General features: G+C 36.4%; 2 protein-coding genes across 6 annotated transcripts in view; both read left to right on the forward strand.

Annotated features, from left to right (window-relative positions):
- LOC142982306 (spondin-2-like) overlaps positions 1-790 on the forward strand; it is a 95,789-nt gene extending 94,999 nt beyond the window's left edge. For both annotated transcript variants that reach the window (XM_076128734.1, XM_076128733.1), the window contains one exon: positions 650-790. In XM_076128734.1, the coding sequence (XP_075984849.1) occupies positions 650-769 (120 nt within the window). In that variant the 3' untranslated portion in view covers positions 770-790. The remainder of the gene's footprint in view (positions 1-649) is intronic.
- Positions 791-1,100: 310 nt separating this feature from the next.
- Positions 1,101-20,473, forward strand: part of shg (DE-cadherin) — a 225,246-nt gene continuing 205,873 nt past the window's right edge. For all 4 annotated transcript variants that reach the window (XM_076128200.1, XM_076128201.1, XM_076128202.1 and 1 more), the window contains exon 1: positions 1,101-1,604. In XM_076128200.1, the coding sequence (XP_075984315.1) occupies positions 1,520-1,604 (85 nt within the window). In that variant the 5' untranslated portion in view covers positions 1,101-1,519. The remainder of the gene's footprint in view (positions 1,605-20,473) is intronic.

Here is a 20,473-nt window from a genome sequence, read left to right on the forward strand (position 1 = left end):
GATTTAAAGATAAATAATAATATGATATTGCTTAGCGATAATGGTACTTATTCATAATGTTAATTCCGACTTGTATACTAAATAAGTAATTAAAGTCAACTGTCAACAGCGCGTGTAGCTTTTACTTAGTGCAAAATGAAGAATTACCATCGAATAGTTTCCTTGATATAATAGCATCGTAAAAACGCGCAAAGAATTTAGGTACTATACAAGGTAACCCACCGACGCCGCGCAGTGCAGCTCGCGTGGTATTTTAGAAAAAAAAACATATAAAAGTATTATAAACCTAGGTAGGAATTTGTTTTTTTTTGCATTCAAGTTATAATTACATAATACGAGTATTGCCACGAAATAAATAATATAACTAGTAACTGGACTTATTAAAATAAAGCCTTAAAATTAAATTATCAGGAATGCTGGTCAGGTGGTTATTGGTTCACCCAAGTTTCATAAATATTCAATAATCTAAGGACGTCAAATAAATTGAACCACCAAACTGATGGGAAAAATATTAATTTTATCTTTTCTAGGGAAACTTTATTAAAAAGTCGATTTTGTGTGCTATATACCTAATATTTTTGCAACACCTAGTTACCTACCTACTTAACCTTAAACAAGTAATTAATGGAACTGTTACCTATTGTTACAGTATCAAGTTACGCAGCAGGCGCGACCACTGAGCACTAACTGTGAAGGTGATCAAGATGCTAAACTAGTGGAATATCAGAATTGCTTCGTAGATTGTTATAAGATCGCACGTTTGCAATAAAATACGTAGCTTTAAAGTATAGATGGGTGTTTTATTTCTGTACCTGGATTGACTAGATTACTGGGAACAGGCTCGCGGGATCCTGTCTCCTCGTTTTTGCGCGAAAATAACCAGTTTAGGAAGTTTCGCCGGCCGGCGACGCAGCGGCGCGGCGAGGGGACGGTGCGCGGGCAGCGAGGTCCGCTGTCAACATTGTTTGTTCTTGTCGCTATGAAACGTGAACATAGGCGCGGATCGCGCATGCTCTGAGCTCAACGGCCGCGGCCGGTCTGCTTCGCGCGCGATCGCAACTTGTTGATTGTTCACTCACTTCACGCCAGTTGAGCCGCGAACGATGCGCCGGGTGGTCGTGTCCCGCGTACGCATCGTTGTCGCTCCGAACTTCGAAATTGTTTTACGAAAATATGTGAAGTTTCCAAATTCGAAATTGTGCAAAACTACTGTGCCGAACGTGTCGTGTTGTTATCGGCCGACGTAGGACGTTATAAATAAGTAGTTTTAAGTCATTGAAACTTAATAGGCTTACTCGTTTTACCTGCATGCATAGTCCCACGTCTGAGCGGTTACCTACCTTATCGGATAAACGAACATTTTTCAAATGGATGTGCGTTTGAATTCTGTGATAGTGTTCGTGTTATGTGTTAAAAGACACCGTGAGAGCTAGTAGGAGATAGTGACAAGTTTTTACTATAGTGACGTGCTCTAAGTAGTGATAAGTACGAAAAGTTGAATTACCTCAAGTCAAGAAACATGTTCGTGCGCGGGACTGAGGGGGGCATCCTTGCCGCGTTGTTTCTCTATTCGCTAGCGGTGGCGTCGGCGCAGTACACAAAAGGTAAAAACTGCTTTCTTACCTGTGCACACGCAGCCCTACGTTTGTCGTGTCGCTTTGTTCTATTGGCTTTTGTTCGCTTCTTGGAACGTCTTTAGAATTTTAAAAATGAGAATGTCTAAATGACGTCACAAACAGGTTTTTGGTAACTAATGTGTGATAGTGGGTCTAGGTACTCGATACCTTGTAAGGTAAAAATAAAATCCATGTTGCATTTTTTCCTGACACTTGAGATTGTAAGTGTTAGTGCATGCAGATAACCGTGAACAGTTCCTGTTTCTGCAGAAAGTCGAATGACTCAAGCTATAAATACATGACTAGTACCTACCTACCTCTAGTACTGTGACAACCGATTTGATAACGGAATTTTATGATAAGGTTGTCGCGCCACACCTATCGATAGAGCTACTTTACTCAGAATTATAGTAGGTAGGTACCTAGGTAAATAATAATAGTAGTCGGAACGATTACTCAGATAGACAAACATGTTCTAAGTAGTTACAAATTTGACGATAATTTTAGTGTTAGAGGTAAAAAAATGTTTATTTCAAAAAGTTAATTTTTCAAACCATTTTATTCATTAGGTGTGTATTGAGAGGAAATAATGACCAAATGTACCTACTAACTAAAATGAATTTAGCAAATACCTACCTACTTAGTTATTTTAATTAAATAACTTGAGGTTAGATTTCGATAACCTAATGTAAGCGGAGTCGGTTGGAAATGCCCACTTGTTTTAAATTAAACAGTGTTTCTTATCAAGAAAATAACTGACAAACACAGTGACTTGGTATTAGGTAGGTAGGTACCTACCTACGCACACGAATATGTAATTAAAAAAAAATACACGAGAAGTAAGTTTAAGAAATGCAATAAACCATATGTACCTAGGTAGGTACCTACTAGGTGCCTTCCTATTGATATAAAGATGCACAAAACACATTAAAATAATTATGATGCACTCTGGTCAAATTAGGGTTAGGTATTGTAGTTAGGACTTAGGTAAAAACCTTGATAAGTTTCATGATAGCACTCGAAAAAATTAAAACAAAAAAATTTAAATTCATGTTAGACAAGAAAAAGCGTTAAAAAGTTTTATTATTATCTTGTTTCCTGCGTTGAGTAGGTATCTACCTACCTAACTAAAATTTAAATATGTTAACGGAATTAGGTAAAACCGGTTTCTAAAATCTGCTAATAATATGCTTTAAGTAGGTAGGTACCTACGTTATTAGCAGATAACGAAGTCTTTTCAATCGAATATAGGTAGGGTAAACCACCCAGTAGTCAGCCTTTTAGTGAAAATGTCAATTTGATTTAGCCATATTTTTAACATTTACAACTAGATGTAAAATCATTAGTCATTGTATGAAAGGTAATTTATTAAACTTTAAGAAAAAAATAACAAAATATTATATTCATAAGATTATTATGGAAAAAATCCACATTAAACAAAATATGGCACTTTTTACCAGTAGTCAGCCCCATTTCGCCAGTAGTCAGCCATATCTTACCCAGTAGTCAGCCTCTTACTTACTCAATACAAATGTTCTATTTTAAATATATTTTTATTGAAATCTCCAGGAAATAAAGCACATTTGCAATAATACCATGCAGTACAATTTATACATCCATTAATTTTTAACCCCCGACGCAAAAAGAGGGGTGTTATAAGGTTCGACGTGTCTGTCTGTGTGTCTGCCTGTCCATGACATCATAACTCCCGAAAGGATGCAGTGATTTCAATTTAGTTTTTTTTAAATTAAAGGTGACATATGTGCGAGTGTTTTTAGACATGTTTGATGAAAATCGGTGGAGCCGTTTAAAAGTTGTAGTGGGTTAAAGTGGGGAGATTAACCGAATGTCTGCAAATTTACTCGGACGGGGTCTCAAATGGCTTCGCATGCTGAGAAAGCTGATGGTGGGAAAGTCAATGGCTTAACCTAACCACCAACCTATAAAAAGTATGAAATAAAAAAATAAATTGTGAAATCGGGGGTTTTCAAGATTTTAATTTATAGTTATTAGCACTTAGGTAATTGATTTCTAAATGTTTTCTAGTCAATCTTTCTTCACACGTTTCACAGCGATAAATTATTATTTTCTGTTCCTTTATTCCTTCTGTTTCTCAACTCTCCCCACTCCACAAAAGATGCTCTCTTCTATAAAACTATTTTAGCTTTCTTGATGTGTTGAAACATAAGTCAATGGTAGGCTAGGAAATAGAAGGTAGATGATAGAAGTAACGGGTATCATTCCTTTCTTTTCTCATTTCCCAAAATTCCTTCGTGTTTCGGAAGGCATGGTAAATTGTAGGTCCCGGCGGGCATTCAAGGATCTCTGGCAATCGTTGCCATTAGTCAGAAGCTTGAAAATCTGATAACCAGTCTTATGGTAGTCGTGGTATAGCCCAGGTAACTGGGTTGTGGAGGTCATATAGGCAGTTGCTCCATGTAAAACACTGGTATTCAGCTGCATCCGGTGAAACTGGAAGCTGATTCCAGCATATCGTGACCAGTTTCTTAGGGCAGTCATTTGTTTTTGGGAGTGCACTTAGTCTAGTTTAATGGTACGGGGCATTTGTGCGACTATTAAACGATTTCGGACTTGTAGTGTCATAATAATGTGTGAAATGCCAAGTACTCGACTCGTTACCATAATTTTCATAACATTTTTGATCGCCACCATAGCACATGACAATTATTCCTCTTTATATAGATCTTTTGGTCTTTTTGATATGATACTATTCGAAAACAAGTTACTAAGTTTTGTGCCAACATAGCCGTCCACAAATTTGAACCTTAATGAAAGGATTTAAGACCCAATTTCATTTAGCAAAACTGACGGCCGACTATGGGATATGTAGGTCCAATGGTCGGCCTCATGAAATTCACTGACTTTATATGCGGCCGACTACTGGTAAAATACTATTTTTGTCTTAGAAGAGTTTAGCTCAACGCAATAGTTATGTTGAGAAGTATTCGCCCTGTTAATTTCAACCACATATATGATAATTGCAAAAAAACCAGTAGTCAGCCACTCATGGCCGAGTACTGGATCAACCTCATATTTTGCAAACCCAATAGTCGGCCACGTTAATTTATAATACAAAAGACAAATAAAACGCCTGCAATGCCTGATTTTATCGAAGATAAACTATTAACTACTAGCATAAAATATCAATTCGTTCCATATTGCATCAAATTCATTTAAAAACATGCCAAAAACTAAAACACGAATCCTTAACAAAAAAATAGCAATGGCGACGTTTTTGGCCATGCCTTTGATGGCAGTCCATAAGAATGAGTGTAACACGTCAACCTGCCATGCTATCGAATCGTAATTGTGCATATTAGTCAATAAGATTATACAGATTCGATTAATGATTATTTTATTGGTCTTTACTATTTTCTACACTAATTATATGGATATAAAGCCTGTAAAGGCTGACTACTGGTTGGGGGCTGACTACTGGGTGCTTTACCCTACCTACCTACCTACATAACCTACATCATACCAAAATTATTAACTATTCGTTGAAATAGGGTGGATAGTTCACCTGAAAAAATATTTTCTGTTTGCATAATTCAATGTCCCTAGTAGTCTGTAATATGCACCTAGGTGTCTTAGGAGAATGTTAGTGCTTGTACAATGCGCTAAAATATTACCAGCCGTAAATATCAAATTTCAAGTCTTCAGACTAGGCAACTGTTAAATAACCATACCACTTTAATATCACTTATTTGTCTAGTTAGCGGGCAAATTAACTTGGCCAATTTGTCTCTGAGTGGCGACAATGTCAACCATTTACTTACTAGTTTTGTTTACTGAAATTACTCACCAAATTCACCAAAATTCTATAGAAGGGACCGCTGTAATCGAATTTAGATATTCTTGTTTACCCAATCATTTCTGACAAAGACTTTTAGGGGCTTTTATTAAATAATATTGAGAGGTTAGCCATTAAAGATCGTCGATAAAGCCATTTGTCTGGTGAAAGGTGATCGTGACCACTCCATAGACAGGCTATTGTTGTTTAGAATTAACTCCGCTCTCGGACCGAAGTGTACGAGAGTCCTACGTATGACCTAGATAGTCACGTTCCTATTGTGTTCGTATGGATCATGTTTTTGATACCTACGACCTATTATTCCTTTTTTAGCTTCATCTTTGTTCGTATTTTACCTAAACGTGACCTTTTATTACGTAAAGATTACGTGTTATACGCTAAATGTGACGGGAACAAAAAGGCTATTGTTATAAATTAATATTAGACTCCACAATTAACAAAAGAAATTAGTATTCGAAATACGGGCGCCATTTAGAGTCTAATACACTTGAAAACTCCGAGGACACTTTTGACACGAATTTCCTCACAATTCCGAGACATTTTGAGAGGTTCCAAGTACCTAGTATAATTCAATGAAGCTACCTTTCAATAATTGTTACCTTTTAATGCCTGAATTTTAACTCCTATGGTCGAAAATTGTTACGAGTAGGATCCAGTAATAAAATTGCAAAAACACCGTTCTTTCATGGTTGACCTGATAGATAAATAAATAAGTAAATAACGTAAAGAGCCCATTAAATTCGTTTTTTTTATACCTGTATCTTTTTAACCCTTTACAATCCAACAGATGTGGAAAATGGTTACTCTCATACGTAACAAGTAGAATTTTATATTCAACAAACAAGGTTATGACCAAGTAGGTGCATCCTCGAGCTACTTATTATGTACTAGGCTTAAGCGCAGACTTACTTAAGCCATATCGAGAACAATAGCGTTCCCGGCGGACTATGCAAAACTCACGACTCGTTCCCAAGTATCAAGCCGTACCTTTCAATAAACCGGTATGGCAAACTGTGGCTTAGCGATTGAATGTTAAATATTTGAATTGAAATATTCAGCTCAACTATTCGTAATACCTTTAATAATACCGAGGTAAGTTTATCCGGTGTGTTATTTAGTTTGTTTGCCCGGTCATACGCGATAATGCGACCCTCACTGTAACACGACCGTCCTACCAATAATAATTTCCTGTCCCTCACACAATAAGCCATTCATTAGCCTTAATTTATGCTTCTTGCTCTCACCTCACCAGTGACGATATAAAAACCTTCTTCTTTTCCATTAGTCGTTACGTGCCACTATGTTTTAAGAGGTTATAAATAAAAGCAGCAATGTAGAACGAAGTTTATGAGGACTCGTATTTGTTCGTGGCCAAGAGCTGTGTTGTACGGCTTCTGTGACACGGCTGCCTATGTGATGACGTCACCATGCAACCGGACCACTCAATGGCAGTTGGTATGCATGCAGTTATTTACGGCTGACCTTTTTTCCGAAAGGCAACAATGAACGGAGAAATTTACTTAGTAATAATTTCGGAATGCGAGTTTATGTTGAGCATCCTTTTATTCAAAAACCAGTTAGAATACAGTACAGAATGTATTTCTACTTAAATAAAATCGCAATTCAGCACTATTACAAAATTAATTTCCAATTCTGACAGCTGCCTAATGCATGACCTATAAGAATCACGAAAATCCATTTCTTTGATCGACACTTCATATCGCACAAAAAGCTGTCTAGGACACGATTGAGAAATAGGACTGGAGCGAAAAAAACACCTCATGAAATGGGTATTACTCATAAGAAAGCAGTAGTAAGTACCTACTTGGGCACCTGAAACTCGTTCCCGCCGTAACTGACAAAAACATGGCTTCTATAGGTATTTAATTAGCCGCGTCGTCGCAAGGCGCGGTTCTCGAAATATTTCAAGAAGAATTCACAGGTCGATAACAAACGTAAGCGACGGTTGGCCGAGTGTTATCGATGCTATGATAACAGAACTAGTCCGGCCGATTGTGCATGCTATAACACTGCCAACTTACGTGATTACGGTCACGCGAACCTAACTTTCCGATTGCGATGATTTCCGAAATTTCCCGCCTAAAATTTTGATGCAATCTGTGGTGTTTTGACTTTGAACGAGTGGTTATAATTTGTTACATATTGATTGTTGAGGAGATAAGTCTATTTCTGTAGTACTTAACTGAAAATACCTGCCTCTAAATGGTTAGTGTCTCATCAAAATATAAACACTAAGAATCAGATAGGTAGGTACCTATATCTTGCCGCTACGATAAAAAGTGTAGGATTTTTAGGATTAGTTAATATGACCCTATGAAATTAAACGATGAAATATGTTTAATTCAATAAAAAAATATACCTGAATACAGGGCTCAACAAACATAATAAGAACACAAAACAAAATGTCAAAGAATGTTGTTGTAACATTTTACAATATACCTAGGCACTGTCACGATTCTATAAAATGAGCACTAATGACTAATCACCAACTTGATGAATAAACACAAATATTTACCACAAAGTCTACAAACAATCGGTATTTGTGTCATATTTAAACATCACATTTTCTACTGTTCATACAAAATTATATTACAAGTTACTGTGATGTGATAAGCAACAAATTGTACGAGACTGTATGCAAAATTAACTTCAAAGCTATACAAATATTAAGTTAAAGGAAATATGTTTGGAATTTAATATGCTTTAACGACAAAGGATCTCTTTACAAAATTTCTACGCCATTGCTCCTGCATTTACCAGAGGTAAGTACATATCGACAGAAGGTAATTCGATCATGCCTATGTCTTCGAGGCGCTGTCAACTTAAGTACACATCTAATGGAAATCCTATGTTTCCACTCTTTGAGTAGATGGCACATTGATGCTTTTATATTGTACCATTTTATAGTTTCTATGTAGTATGCAGCTAGCATCGCTTATAATAAAGCCAGGATAAAAATGGCTTCCGCCACAACAGAACTTTAGAACTGGCCTAAACATATTGTGCTAGGTTTTATACCATTCGTGGACGAAGTTGTGAGGTTGTTACCATATGCATGCATGCATATTGCATATGCAAAATCACGCCGTTGCTTGTTTTCTGAATTAATGTAAGTATAACATGGTTTTTCATCCTTTGAGACAAGCTCAAAATTTGACAGCTTGTGTTTATATTTTACCAAAGCTTGAAATTATTATAACAACGCTTTGTTTGTCCCATGATTTTCGATGTTAAAATATTAGTATGCTTTGTATTAGTGCTTGTGTCAGGCCTAACAGCTTAATTAAACTTTAGTCCGTTACATAATTGGAATTCTCTCTAAACATAAATCCTGGTAAAGACCAGTACAAATTCAAATGTCCAGAGGCAGTTCGTATTTTCCGTACAAAACACTAACTGTTAATCTTGCTGTCTCGGAAAACTGAGATCACCTAAAGAATTACTGGCGACTGGGAAAGACAAATATAAATACCTACGCCGGCGCCGATTCCAATGCACAAATAAGGATATTTCTTAGTGTATTCTCTGTGATCTATATTCGTTGTTCGCTGGCTCCGAGTGCAGCATAATCTCATTTATCAATAAGTATATTGACATAAAACAAGAGAATATTGCTTTACGGGCATCGCGATTCTCTAGTCTATGATCAGCCGCCATTTCCTTCGCTTAGTTTTTTGCATCGCTTTTATCGTTGCCAATCGCCGGATAAATAACGTCTACTTGCGACACTCAGCGCCGTAGTGCCGGGAACTAACAAGATACTTTCTTCAATATTAAAATTAAGTCTCGTTCCTGCTCGTTCCACTGTATACTTCGTTATCGCTTTTAAAAATGTTAGGAATTATATCGTAATGAGTTTCCATTACTACAAATAGGCCATTTTGTTTTACCAGCCAGCAGAAAAATACTGAGAGAAAACACGAACATTACGCTTATCTGTTTCGATAAAATAACGGCTACCTGTGGAGTTTCTTCGTCATGGTTTAACTTGAAAGTGGACATGCAATGTGGTGCAAACTGCTCGATAGCATACAAGACTTCCGTACATTACAACGAGACGTGAAATCTATAGAAATGGTTCTGCAATAGAGCTGGCTGAATGATATAGCGAAACTGTGGTTGTTATTTACTAAGAATAATGCTAACCTACTGTTGTATCACTAGGTCGTTTCGTCCGATGAAAAAACATCCTCTATTGACGTAGCTACATCCTCAATATCAGATGAACACTAGTAATTAAGCCCGGCGGATATCACAATGGAGTCCTATTAGAGAACGGCCGTATGTTCCTCAAGGGTATCGTACAGACTAATACAAGGCTCGCAATCGTCTGGTTGCGGAAACCTCCCCGATTATTGCCAAACAACTACGCACTAATTTACATTTCGTAAATACATGTTTTGTCTATTTATGTAACGAAAATTAACTGGGGAACGGAATGAGAGGTAAATAGGAAATATTTAGTCGATATTTATAGATGCGCGGAATATTAACCATGTTCTATATTCCATATAGAAAGTTTGTATTGTATGCCTAAGGGTATCTATAGTAATATATTTGTTTAATTCCGTGGGGTGTTAAGGGAAATTGAATAAAAATTTAAAATCAATACAGGAATCAGTTGTGCTATAAAAAATAAAACTCAGGGATTTGGAATAACTGCATTTACTAGTAGTTAGGATGATACATATATTTACCACACAAGGTTCATTGTATATCTATTCAGTTAAAGTAAAATACATTAGACAGATTCTAAAGCTGATAAGCTGTCTCCTAACACTGAATATTTAGTTACTATCTAAGATCAGAATATTAACAAACCGTGACGAAGCTCGTATGCAAAATAAGGTGCATTAATTTGTAAGTCATTAACCGTTTTCAACTCCAATGGTTTAAGAGACAGACATAATGCATGTGTCATGCAGTTGACGTATTAAAACGACTTGTGCATTACGCGAAAGCACTCAACCGGTAAATGGAAGCCTATGAAGTTACAATCAGTTTCCTAAGAGCCCACAATAACAATCGTAATTAATCGTAGCAGATACAACAATAGTTTCCTATTAAACGAACATCGACTGTATGCTACCCCTGGGCATCGTTCCCCACAAAAGCTACATTGAAGTACACTGTTCGTTTTAAAAATAAACCTCAGTGATTACAATGCCTTCAGTGACAGAATTTAAATTGATTTTCGAGGTCGCTCTTTTCCATTCTGTAGTCTATTGTTAGTCTCCGTGTTTTTTTAGAGTCTACTTAAAATTACTTTAAGCCTCAACAGGTTCTTAAAGTCCGGATTTCAGCATTGCTTTCAAAAGAATGAGAGTATTATGGATCATTTGTATTCAGAAAGGAACTCCGAAAGTTTGTTTTAATTGACACGAAGTTCAATCCAAAAATAACAACAGGCAAGAATATTATTTTGAGCGCAGATTAAGTACAGTAAGTAGTATTCCAATGGTTTACGTGATTTCCAATCGTACTAACATTGCTTTCACAATAAAGACATAAATCTCAAATTAACTAGAGTAAAAGGTGTCGATATCAATGCTGAATATCAAAGGGGTATAAGTAATACTCGAGTTAGTAACGGGATATTTATAGTGGAGGCCTGTGTTAGAAGCGTGTGACGATCCGTGTTAAGTGTCATCCCGTCGAGTGGCGTGCATGAAATGAAGTACGTTTTGCGTGAAGCAGCCGCTATTAGCACTAGACCCCGAATGATTGCTCATTGTTGTCCAATCACAATGGCCAATCAATGTCCATTCGTGCTCGCACAACATTTTTGTGGCTTAGAATATTACCATCACGTTTTACATCAAATCTCTCAAACGGAATAGAACATTTATTTAATTATGCGAGGTACTTTCGACGTTATAAAATATAGCATATTTAACGGATAGACGTTTGTAAAAGGTCTGCTGTTAATTTTAATGGTGTAGACTTATGTAGTATTCCGGCCACGGCTGCAATCATCCAAAATTCCTGGTCCGTCTTCCTTTATACGGATATTTTACCCTATCCCCTATAAATGGGGCCATTAAAAAGCTAAGACCGGCGCGGAAATGGAGCTACTTAAATATACTTTGCACGAATGCGCAAATTGATATAAAATACTTCATCTTTTGATATCTGCCTCGATGCGGGTAGTCGCACAGTTGCTAAGATGTTTTATTAACACCGTATTTTGTTACGAGCCGGGAAAAATTATGATAAGAAACGCGATAGGCAATTGTTAATACTGAGAAACGTAAGTTTATTAGAGAGTAATTCCTGTGAGTTTATGTATTTGAATAAAAGTTTATTTTTAGAATATGATATCAATATTTATTGAAATAACATGCTATATCGGAAATCGTTTGTGATAAAATTGTACAATGAATAAAAAAGCGCTACTTATTTTTCTATTGTCTATAAAAGTGTTAATATTTCTCTGTTTTCCACTTTGAAGTTAGTGAAGTATATTCAAGTGGATTGTCTCGCACAAGCCGGGTCACTGTGTACGACTGGGAGATCGTGACCGGACGGTCAATCAGCTCGGATGAATGAAATGAGCTCTTATAATACTGATACTTTTATTATTTCTCTACTCGTTTTCCCGCTTTTGTGGTTAATTGTAAGGTATCTTTAGTTATTATTCTTTATAACTAGGTATTACTGAAAATAAGCTTTAGTATATACCATGGAAAAACGGCGTGATTTGATGTAGATAGGTTTGTACGAATATCAATATCAAACATTCGTCGGCACGTCAGAAAAAAATGTAAAATTTCAAAAGACGATGACTCAGTATTCAGATAACTACAAAATAATCATCAAGTCTTGATTAGCAGTCATTGTCTTTGCGCTGACCTGTTATCAATACAAGGCCAAAAATACTAATTACTGATTACAATCGATAAAACTTTATTGTGAAATTTCATGATAAACTTTTACGGAATTTCATGATACGGCGCCTTCGGTGCACTCATTCTGAATTACTTAGATAAAACCTTTTGATTTTGATTTGGAACATATTTTGATCATCACGGAATGTTCACGTTGGAACCTGTAAAGCACTGGATCGACTCCAAGCGAAATCCTGACCTACCTAGTTTACCTTAAAATTTAAACTAGAGTGCATCTTTTTCCCTACCTGATATTTACCGTATATGCAAATGCACTCACAAAATTAAAAACTAGGTAGGTACCTATTTTTACATTCACTTGACAAATATAACTTAAACATAAATAAACTATTCATCGAAGAGCAAAGCTTCCTCGCCTCCCCCTCAAAGATCCCAGAGGATCAATAGTCTATTACGCACTCGACAGCTCCTATATTTAGTTTCCATATATTTGCTTACCTTTCATCCATTGTCTTGATCTAGCTGAAGAATTTTAAGCACCTACTTCCTTACAAAATAAAGGTAGATTCCGTAGATTGTAATTTGATTTTGCTGATATGTTGGCTTTCGTTTCACGCTTGGATTGGCTTTGTTCCTTTACCTTTTTTATTAAATGTTTGGTATTGAGTAGTTCGTTGACCTAAGGTTGAAATAATCTTGAAGGCGGTCCCTCAAGTGTAGTTAGTCTGAGCTTGAGACCTTACGTCGATTGTAAAGTTCTATCGTATTACCCAGCTATCTTCCTATTGTTCAATGATGAAACTTTTCTATGGATAAGTATACTAAGTCCCCAACTCGCATGATCAGACTGGTGGAATCAAGGCCTAACCACTCCCACGTTTAGGCGGAGACCCTTGCCCAACAGTGGGACATGAATCGGTAAAAAAAAGTACCTATGCCGAAAATATTGGTTATATTTCTGAAAACAAAACATGCTGCACGCATTTAGTTATGCATGCAAATAATCTTACTTACTTTATAACGAAGAAAGTCCAATGAAAGACATGCAGACGAAGTTAAACAAATATTAAGCAGGGTGTGTATTCTCCCCCAGTTTTCTAAGAAGTATCGAGTGTCTTATATCACTCGCTCTCTAAGTAATTCCGTGCAATTTGTCTCCCTTTTTCGCTACCCCATTAGCGCTGTCATCTTCTCAACTTAGTGGTCTGTCATTAAATATCAATCATTAAATGTTTGGCTCAACATTTATCATAATTACTCAGAGAAAGTCCGCCCTCTGTCAAATATTAAACCATCCTGATGAGTTGTTAGAGTTTTTTGAGTTATATGGTCTATTAAGTGAACATGTGGCGTGGCTCGTCGTCCACTCGTTTATTTGAGGGATGTTTTTCAGCCACGTTTCGCCCACCCGCGTGACACGTGTTACCATGAAACTGTGACATGTTATGAAAGTAGAATATCTCCCTGTCCTAGGGTTGCCAGTCGGCGAGACATGTTTCCCGCTGTGTCGCAACGCTTTCCTGTTCCTGACACCCCTGTTCATAAACAATCGAGTTTTGTTATTTGTTCCATACGGCCAGTTCTGAATTTTAATACCCTTAGTTTGTTTGTTGTTTTACAATAAATTGTTAAATGTTGGATTTGTTATTTAATTAATTTTATTGTATATTGTAATCTGTTTAATCGTAAAATTGGTTTGCTTAATACAGATATAACATAGCATATAAATGAGATTAAAATATTAGCTTTAAACTTTGATTATCGCTTACTGATTTTATGATGTAATTATAAGCTTAAAATAATCAAATATGAAGAGACAATAGTATTTTTGACGGGTATGTGTTGAAATTCCAGTAATGTATGCAATATATTCGCGCATAAGCTTTTGTACGAATACATCATGCATCGTATATCATTCCATGATGGACAAACGCAATAAAACTGCGGAGTGTCTTGTGAATTTATATTTAACTATAAAACTTACTACATGACACGACTGTCATATGCACTGCATTTTATTAAATTCTGTAACTTCTACGTTGAGCATGGCACTTCATTAAATATTTCACATATTGAAAACTTTATTATATTCTTTTGTTTAGTTTAAAAGTCAAAGTTCACAGTACTTAACTCTGCGGAGTCTAGATTCTTAAATAAAGTCTCGATTTATTATTTATATAAATCTAGGTACGTCAATACTTATATTTTATGCACAAGGCTGTATGTAGGCCGTAATACTCAATAGAATTTGCTTAGTTTATTTCGTTATTCGCCGTAACTAAAATATTAATTTACTCTTTTTGAATGATTTACTTTAAAGTATTCTTTAGAAACTTTAGCGCAATTTTAGTAACGTAATCTTCTACTACATATAAAATTCAGTTGAAGGAGTGCCAATTCAATAAATATTGAGATAAAAGATAATACAATCCTTTGCAGTACAATCGGATTCGGTCGTCGTTTCATTTCCATTCTCTCCTCGGTTGCATTATAAAAGCTGTGTGCCCTTGTTACACTCCATTTATTGAATCAACGCTACATTTTATCGACACAAGTAATTAACGATCGTTTATCTGATACCGATTATACCAAGTGTAGTTTTTCAATAAATGTTATAAATACCGCCATACTGAATTCCGATAACGTCTATCGACTTAGCGACAAACACTTAACAATAGGGACATTTTCTGACTCGTTTCGTCTTCAAAATTTTATTTGCTGATCAATCATTTAGTAAGTTGGAGGAGTCCGCCGACTGAGCAAGGAATTCTATTAAACTCCTCTTGACAAACTTTCGAGGCATCTTAACAACTTTGAAGGACTACTTAGTGGAGAAGAGACATTTTATAACCGCACTCTTTACTCGCATACTTGACACGAGTTCGCTCCACTTCTTTACTCAGCTTACGCAAATCGTTATCCAGTGGGCAATTATAATTTTGTGCTTCGAGAACTCAAGGTAAATAACAAAGCCAACAAAATAAAACAATACTACCTACCTAAATGTAAAAGGATATTTCCCTTTGAAGTTGCGAACTCAGCCAAAAAGCGAATTCCAAACAAATTGAACTAGTTCACAAGGAACCTAGTAACATTTGCTGACCGGAGTTTTTGCCGACCATTCAAAGCACCCGAGTGGCGTGTCCAAGAGAAGCTCTTAACACGATCACAGGAAATAAACCAACAATTCGTCAATTCGTCGAACGCTGCAGAGGTAATGGTGTAAAAGGTAGGTCCCGCTCGAGTTTCGCAAGTTTGTTGTTCGATTTCGCGGTGAGTCACGGCCCACGGGCCAGATCGAATGTATCGAGCGACCGCCGTACAACTTTCCGCTTTTATTGCCTTCCAGCCACGCTGGAAACCTTAAAAGTAACTTACATTAACTCTAATGTACGTATAACATTCACCCTTGTATGGACTTGGCTGCGCTACAAATGTTCCCCGGATTTCAATATGGTGTTTGAGAAAATTGTTATGTAAAACTGTACAGTCGGACTTTATCGAGCATCTAGTGAATTCATCGTGAGTCACGTTTGTCTTAACGTAGAATGTACTCGCAAAAATGGGATGGTCACGGTACAATGAGTCAGAATTATATGGTTCCACTAGTATGACAAGGTCAATATGTTCTAAAAGCGAAAGCTTCAGTTAGACTCGCTATCTACGCAGACTATCACTGCTCTATTTACGACCAAAACTACTTATTACTACAAGCAGTAGCCGTAAAAGAAAACAAAAGCTGTGCATGTCTGGGCCACCATAAAACGGCTTATATGGAAACCATCGAAGCGTGTATCATTATTAGTTGCGCCATCCAAGTTAGGGGTAGACATGGTCCTTGAACGTGGCAGCCAATCAGAACGTTCCGATCGCCACCTGCCGGCGCGCCGACAAAAAATATCTCAACTTCGCTTGTCCTTAGTTCTTTTGTTAAATAATTTGTCCCTCGGGTATTTGTGTCCAAACGTTTCGTACTCCTGGAAACCAATAAAACAAATTCTTGGGCATAAATAATAAAATATAGGAGTTTAAGCATACTTTTGCTGTAAAATAAGATGGAAATGAAATATTTTAGTGTATAGGTAGACGCAAGTCGTAATAAACTTTATCTGAAGAAGTATTTCGACGTAAATGGTAGCCGTATCTTTACAATTTACCGGACAATTCGTGGAGCGGATGGCGACGATTTGTACATTGGTAATAACAAGAGACTCACGCAAAGGATGCATCAGAACACGCAACGCAATGCTTCACCGCAACCGACATTTTGAATATGCTGAGTAGTGATGGGACCCATTTATCTCCGTAATCGCTCGATTCATTCACACTTTATAAATTGTTAGTAGGTAGTAGTTTTTATTCCGATGGCATAAAAACACGCCGCCATTATGAATACGATTGTAACAATATTTCTGTGTTCTTACACAGAAACGAATGGTTATTGCCGTTTCCAAATATACAATTATGATGAAAAAAACTAATACTCTTTTGGAAAGAGAAATTGTGATCTGTATCATGAGTAATTTAGCTGGAACCAAATAAAAAACCTTTTCAATTGTAACTTTGGCTACAGAATATTAGAGTAGTATTGTTATAATAATAAAAGTTACCGATTCGAATCGCTCGAGTTCATTGGTTACAGCACTAGGAAATGTCATTTTTGAAATGGTGTTTCGTAATTCTGTGTCATTATAGTGGTGTGAGAATATTTTTAATCGCACTGGAATATCTGATATCTTTATGTAAGTATATTCAATTTATACAATGCAAATGAATATTTAAGCAGCGAGTACTATTTCCAAAGTAATTGGTTGGATTTTATTTTAGTTGTCCTGAATTGCATGGAGTGGCGATAAGTGCAAAGCAGAAGTGCTATGCGGGTCTAATTGTGTGGTTAAATTTCTAGGTCGGCCATTGTATATTGGGGGTTTTCCTTCAGGGAATTAGGGATACAGACTGCCTCGAATTTTCAAACTATGTCTGACAGGTGGCATTTGTCCCGCCGCATGTTTTATGTGACCAACAGAAGGGGGGTGAAACACGTTTGCTTAACTTTTCGAGCAAATACAGTCGTAGTTCCGTACCTAAAAATATTTTAATGTTTTTAAACCTAGCGTCGTATTCTTAGTAACTTCAAGGAACAATATTTATTTGCCCTAATTTAACGTTTATAGACGTACATTCCGAATTTATACTCAAGATAAACACTGATAAGAGTGAGCGTTATTATTACACAATAATTTGATAGTAATTCAGTCGGTGAAACTCGTTAGTTGACTAAACAATGGTTAGTATTAATTTTAGTGTTGTTCCGCGATTCTAGTGTTGTACCGTTTAGTGACGTTATCTTCTAAATTAGGAGAGAGTTACTTAAATTAACTAATAGGTTTTGTTTGTTCTTGAGTCCGCTATTTCTTGAATAGCGGACTCAAGAACAAACAAAACCCATTATTTCTATTATTATTTCTATCATGAGGAAACAATTTTATGACACATACTTTTGATATAGAGTGTCAATGTAATTGATTAACATAAGTATTTACTTAATTAATGAAACTAAGTAGGTATTCATGTTTGTTTCTTGAGTAATTTTACTAATTTAGTACCCAGAAAGCTTATAACTTATCAAAGAAAAATCCGGGATTGCCAAAAATTTCTTCTCGAGTTTTCAACTTAGTCTCTGTCATAGTAATCTAGATAGAAAACATTGTGGTGAATGGTTTTATTAGCTAAGCGCCGCAAGTATTCGTAAGATGCCTACATAATTATCTTATGACACAATTAACGCAAATTATAATCGTCTCTGTGTTTGTCTTTGCTTATCATTCGGAAGTGGGTAGCGAAATTTATATGCGAGATAAAAGTCGCATATTTGCTTTATCTAAACATGGAATGATATCATGACTGTATTTTTGAATGATTATGTTTGTAGGAAAGTTTAAAGATTCCGTCAAGTAACTAGAAATAGTTGGTTGAGTATCTGGATCCTGGGTAGACTGTCAGGATTTTTAACTCTAGTTACTACCTACCAAGATTGATACGATACATAAGCTATTGCTAAGAAAAACTAAAAAAAAAATGTAGTCATGCTGGAATTATCGCCTTTAAATCGTGTCCTGATTGATAACCATGATTCACAATCGCGATTTTGCAGTTGCCACCTCTGGGCTCAGGACCAGAGAAGCGGTTCGTCACGAATGATTTTCTAAAAATACTTCACATGTTATTCTTACTTTATAAAAACCCACGCCAGATTGTTTTCTTTATGAATCATTCTATAAAGGCGTTGCTTACACAAATGTTGAAATTGTCACACCAAATTTGACTCATAACATCAAGGTTATAAAGTGAGAGATCGTACAAAAATGCGAGACGAATGAATACATTGTATGAGAAAAATAATACACGCCAATCGTACTGTGCTATAATTTATTAAACAATAGTGTGATCGCATAATTTCTCACACAGACACAATAACGTAAAATCATAGGAAAAAGTGAATAAGGTTCTCATACATACGGCATAACGCGACAAATTTACGATGAACACTAACTGACTTCCCGTTCTGACTTTTGCCGTATGTGCGAAAGAGAGGCTCGATTAAAATTGGTGGATAAAACAGAGACAGATAGATTAAAGGTGCAGGCGGCAGAGTAACTCTTGATGACTGTGTTGAGTAGTTGCAATGTCCCAGCAGAAGTTAATGAGACTAATGAGTCATGTCATTCATAGCCGGTCCGAGTAACGGCCTTAATTACTCGTTTGCGGCCACTACTTGGCATATTTAGATAATAATATAGCCATGGACGCACGTAATGAATTACACATGGCGTCGTGTAACTAATTAATTGCTTCTATTCACACCAATGAGGGAAATTTGTAGTGTCTCTTTGATAATATTGGGTCAAGTGGCGACTTACACTTATATTTGGCACGAATAAGAGATTTAGATTTTTCTATCGCGGTGAAGTAATAAATCATTGTTACCTTTTTTCCCAAGTTTTTCTTTACAAAATAAGTCGTTTCAGGTTTTCAGACTACCAATTTACTGCCAAAATAAGGCGCGAAATTATCTGTGCCCCTCATTGTTTTACAAAAAAAGTCGATTCGATATCGGAAGGACGATGTCATTAAGCTTCCGCCTCTTTTGTTCTATAATTAATTTAAAATGTCGTTTAAAAGCAGACTACAAATACATTTTAAGTGGCTTGGAAAATAAATGAGTAACATTGTCGTTATTACTTCATTTTGGGAATAAAAGCAATATAAAATATAGCCTTCTGACTGTGTGAAAGTAGTCCAAAATATGGGTAGGTACATCTTAAAGACCCACGGGGTATAAGAGTAAGGAAATAACGAATGGACATATGTATTGTGCACACACTTGGACACTAGAAACAAAGTCCTGCACAGTTGGATGGTTTCAATGAAATTGGCCGCCGTAGCCAAATATCGGCTAAGACATTATTTTTATGAAATAATTCAGTGTCAAGAAAATAACTACACATTCCTAAAGCCTCAAATCATCAGCAATCACTCTGTCTCGGATTTACCCGCAAATTCATTTATTCGTACGTTCGTTTCGATGACTGTACAAATCAAAAGATTACTAACGGTATTTTTGCAAATTACCACACATGACGCGGCGAGTGAGGTGATCGGTTACGGAAAAACCGAACACGTGGTATTTTAAATTCTGAACAAACCTAACAATAACGAACGAATATCTAAAATGCTATGTTTTTCTGGATGCGAAGACTACTTTTTACATGGATCGGATAAACGGCAAACACTCAATATGAACTCAAGCGGGTAGTACGTGATAATATCAAGAGTTTGCGCTTGGGCTACCGGACCATCCTTGAACGCTACAATGGGCCGACTTATGCAAGAATGCGTCACGTGATAAAACATCGTACATCCTCATAACCTATCAGGATATTTTAAATGTTTCGTTGTAAAAAGGTACGTGGAGTGTAATCGGAACGGTAGAGTAGCGGCCAAGTCGGTCCCAACGACTAAAACCGGTTTTGGCCGGAAAGTGGAGCGTTGCCCCCATTCTGTTGAAGTGTGGTTACGTTTTGATTTCTTGTGAAGTTAGTTGTTCAATGGCTGATTGGAATACTGTTATAAATGTTATAATAGATGTTGGT

The sequence above is a fragment of the Anticarsia gemmatalis genome, chromosome 21, assembly GCF_050436995.1.
Source record: "Anticarsia gemmatalis isolate Benzon Research Colony breed Stoneville strain chromosome 21, ilAntGemm2 primary, whole genome shotgun sequence".
NCBI lineage: Eukaryota > Metazoa > Arthropoda > Insecta > Lepidoptera > Erebidae > Anticarsia > Anticarsia gemmatalis.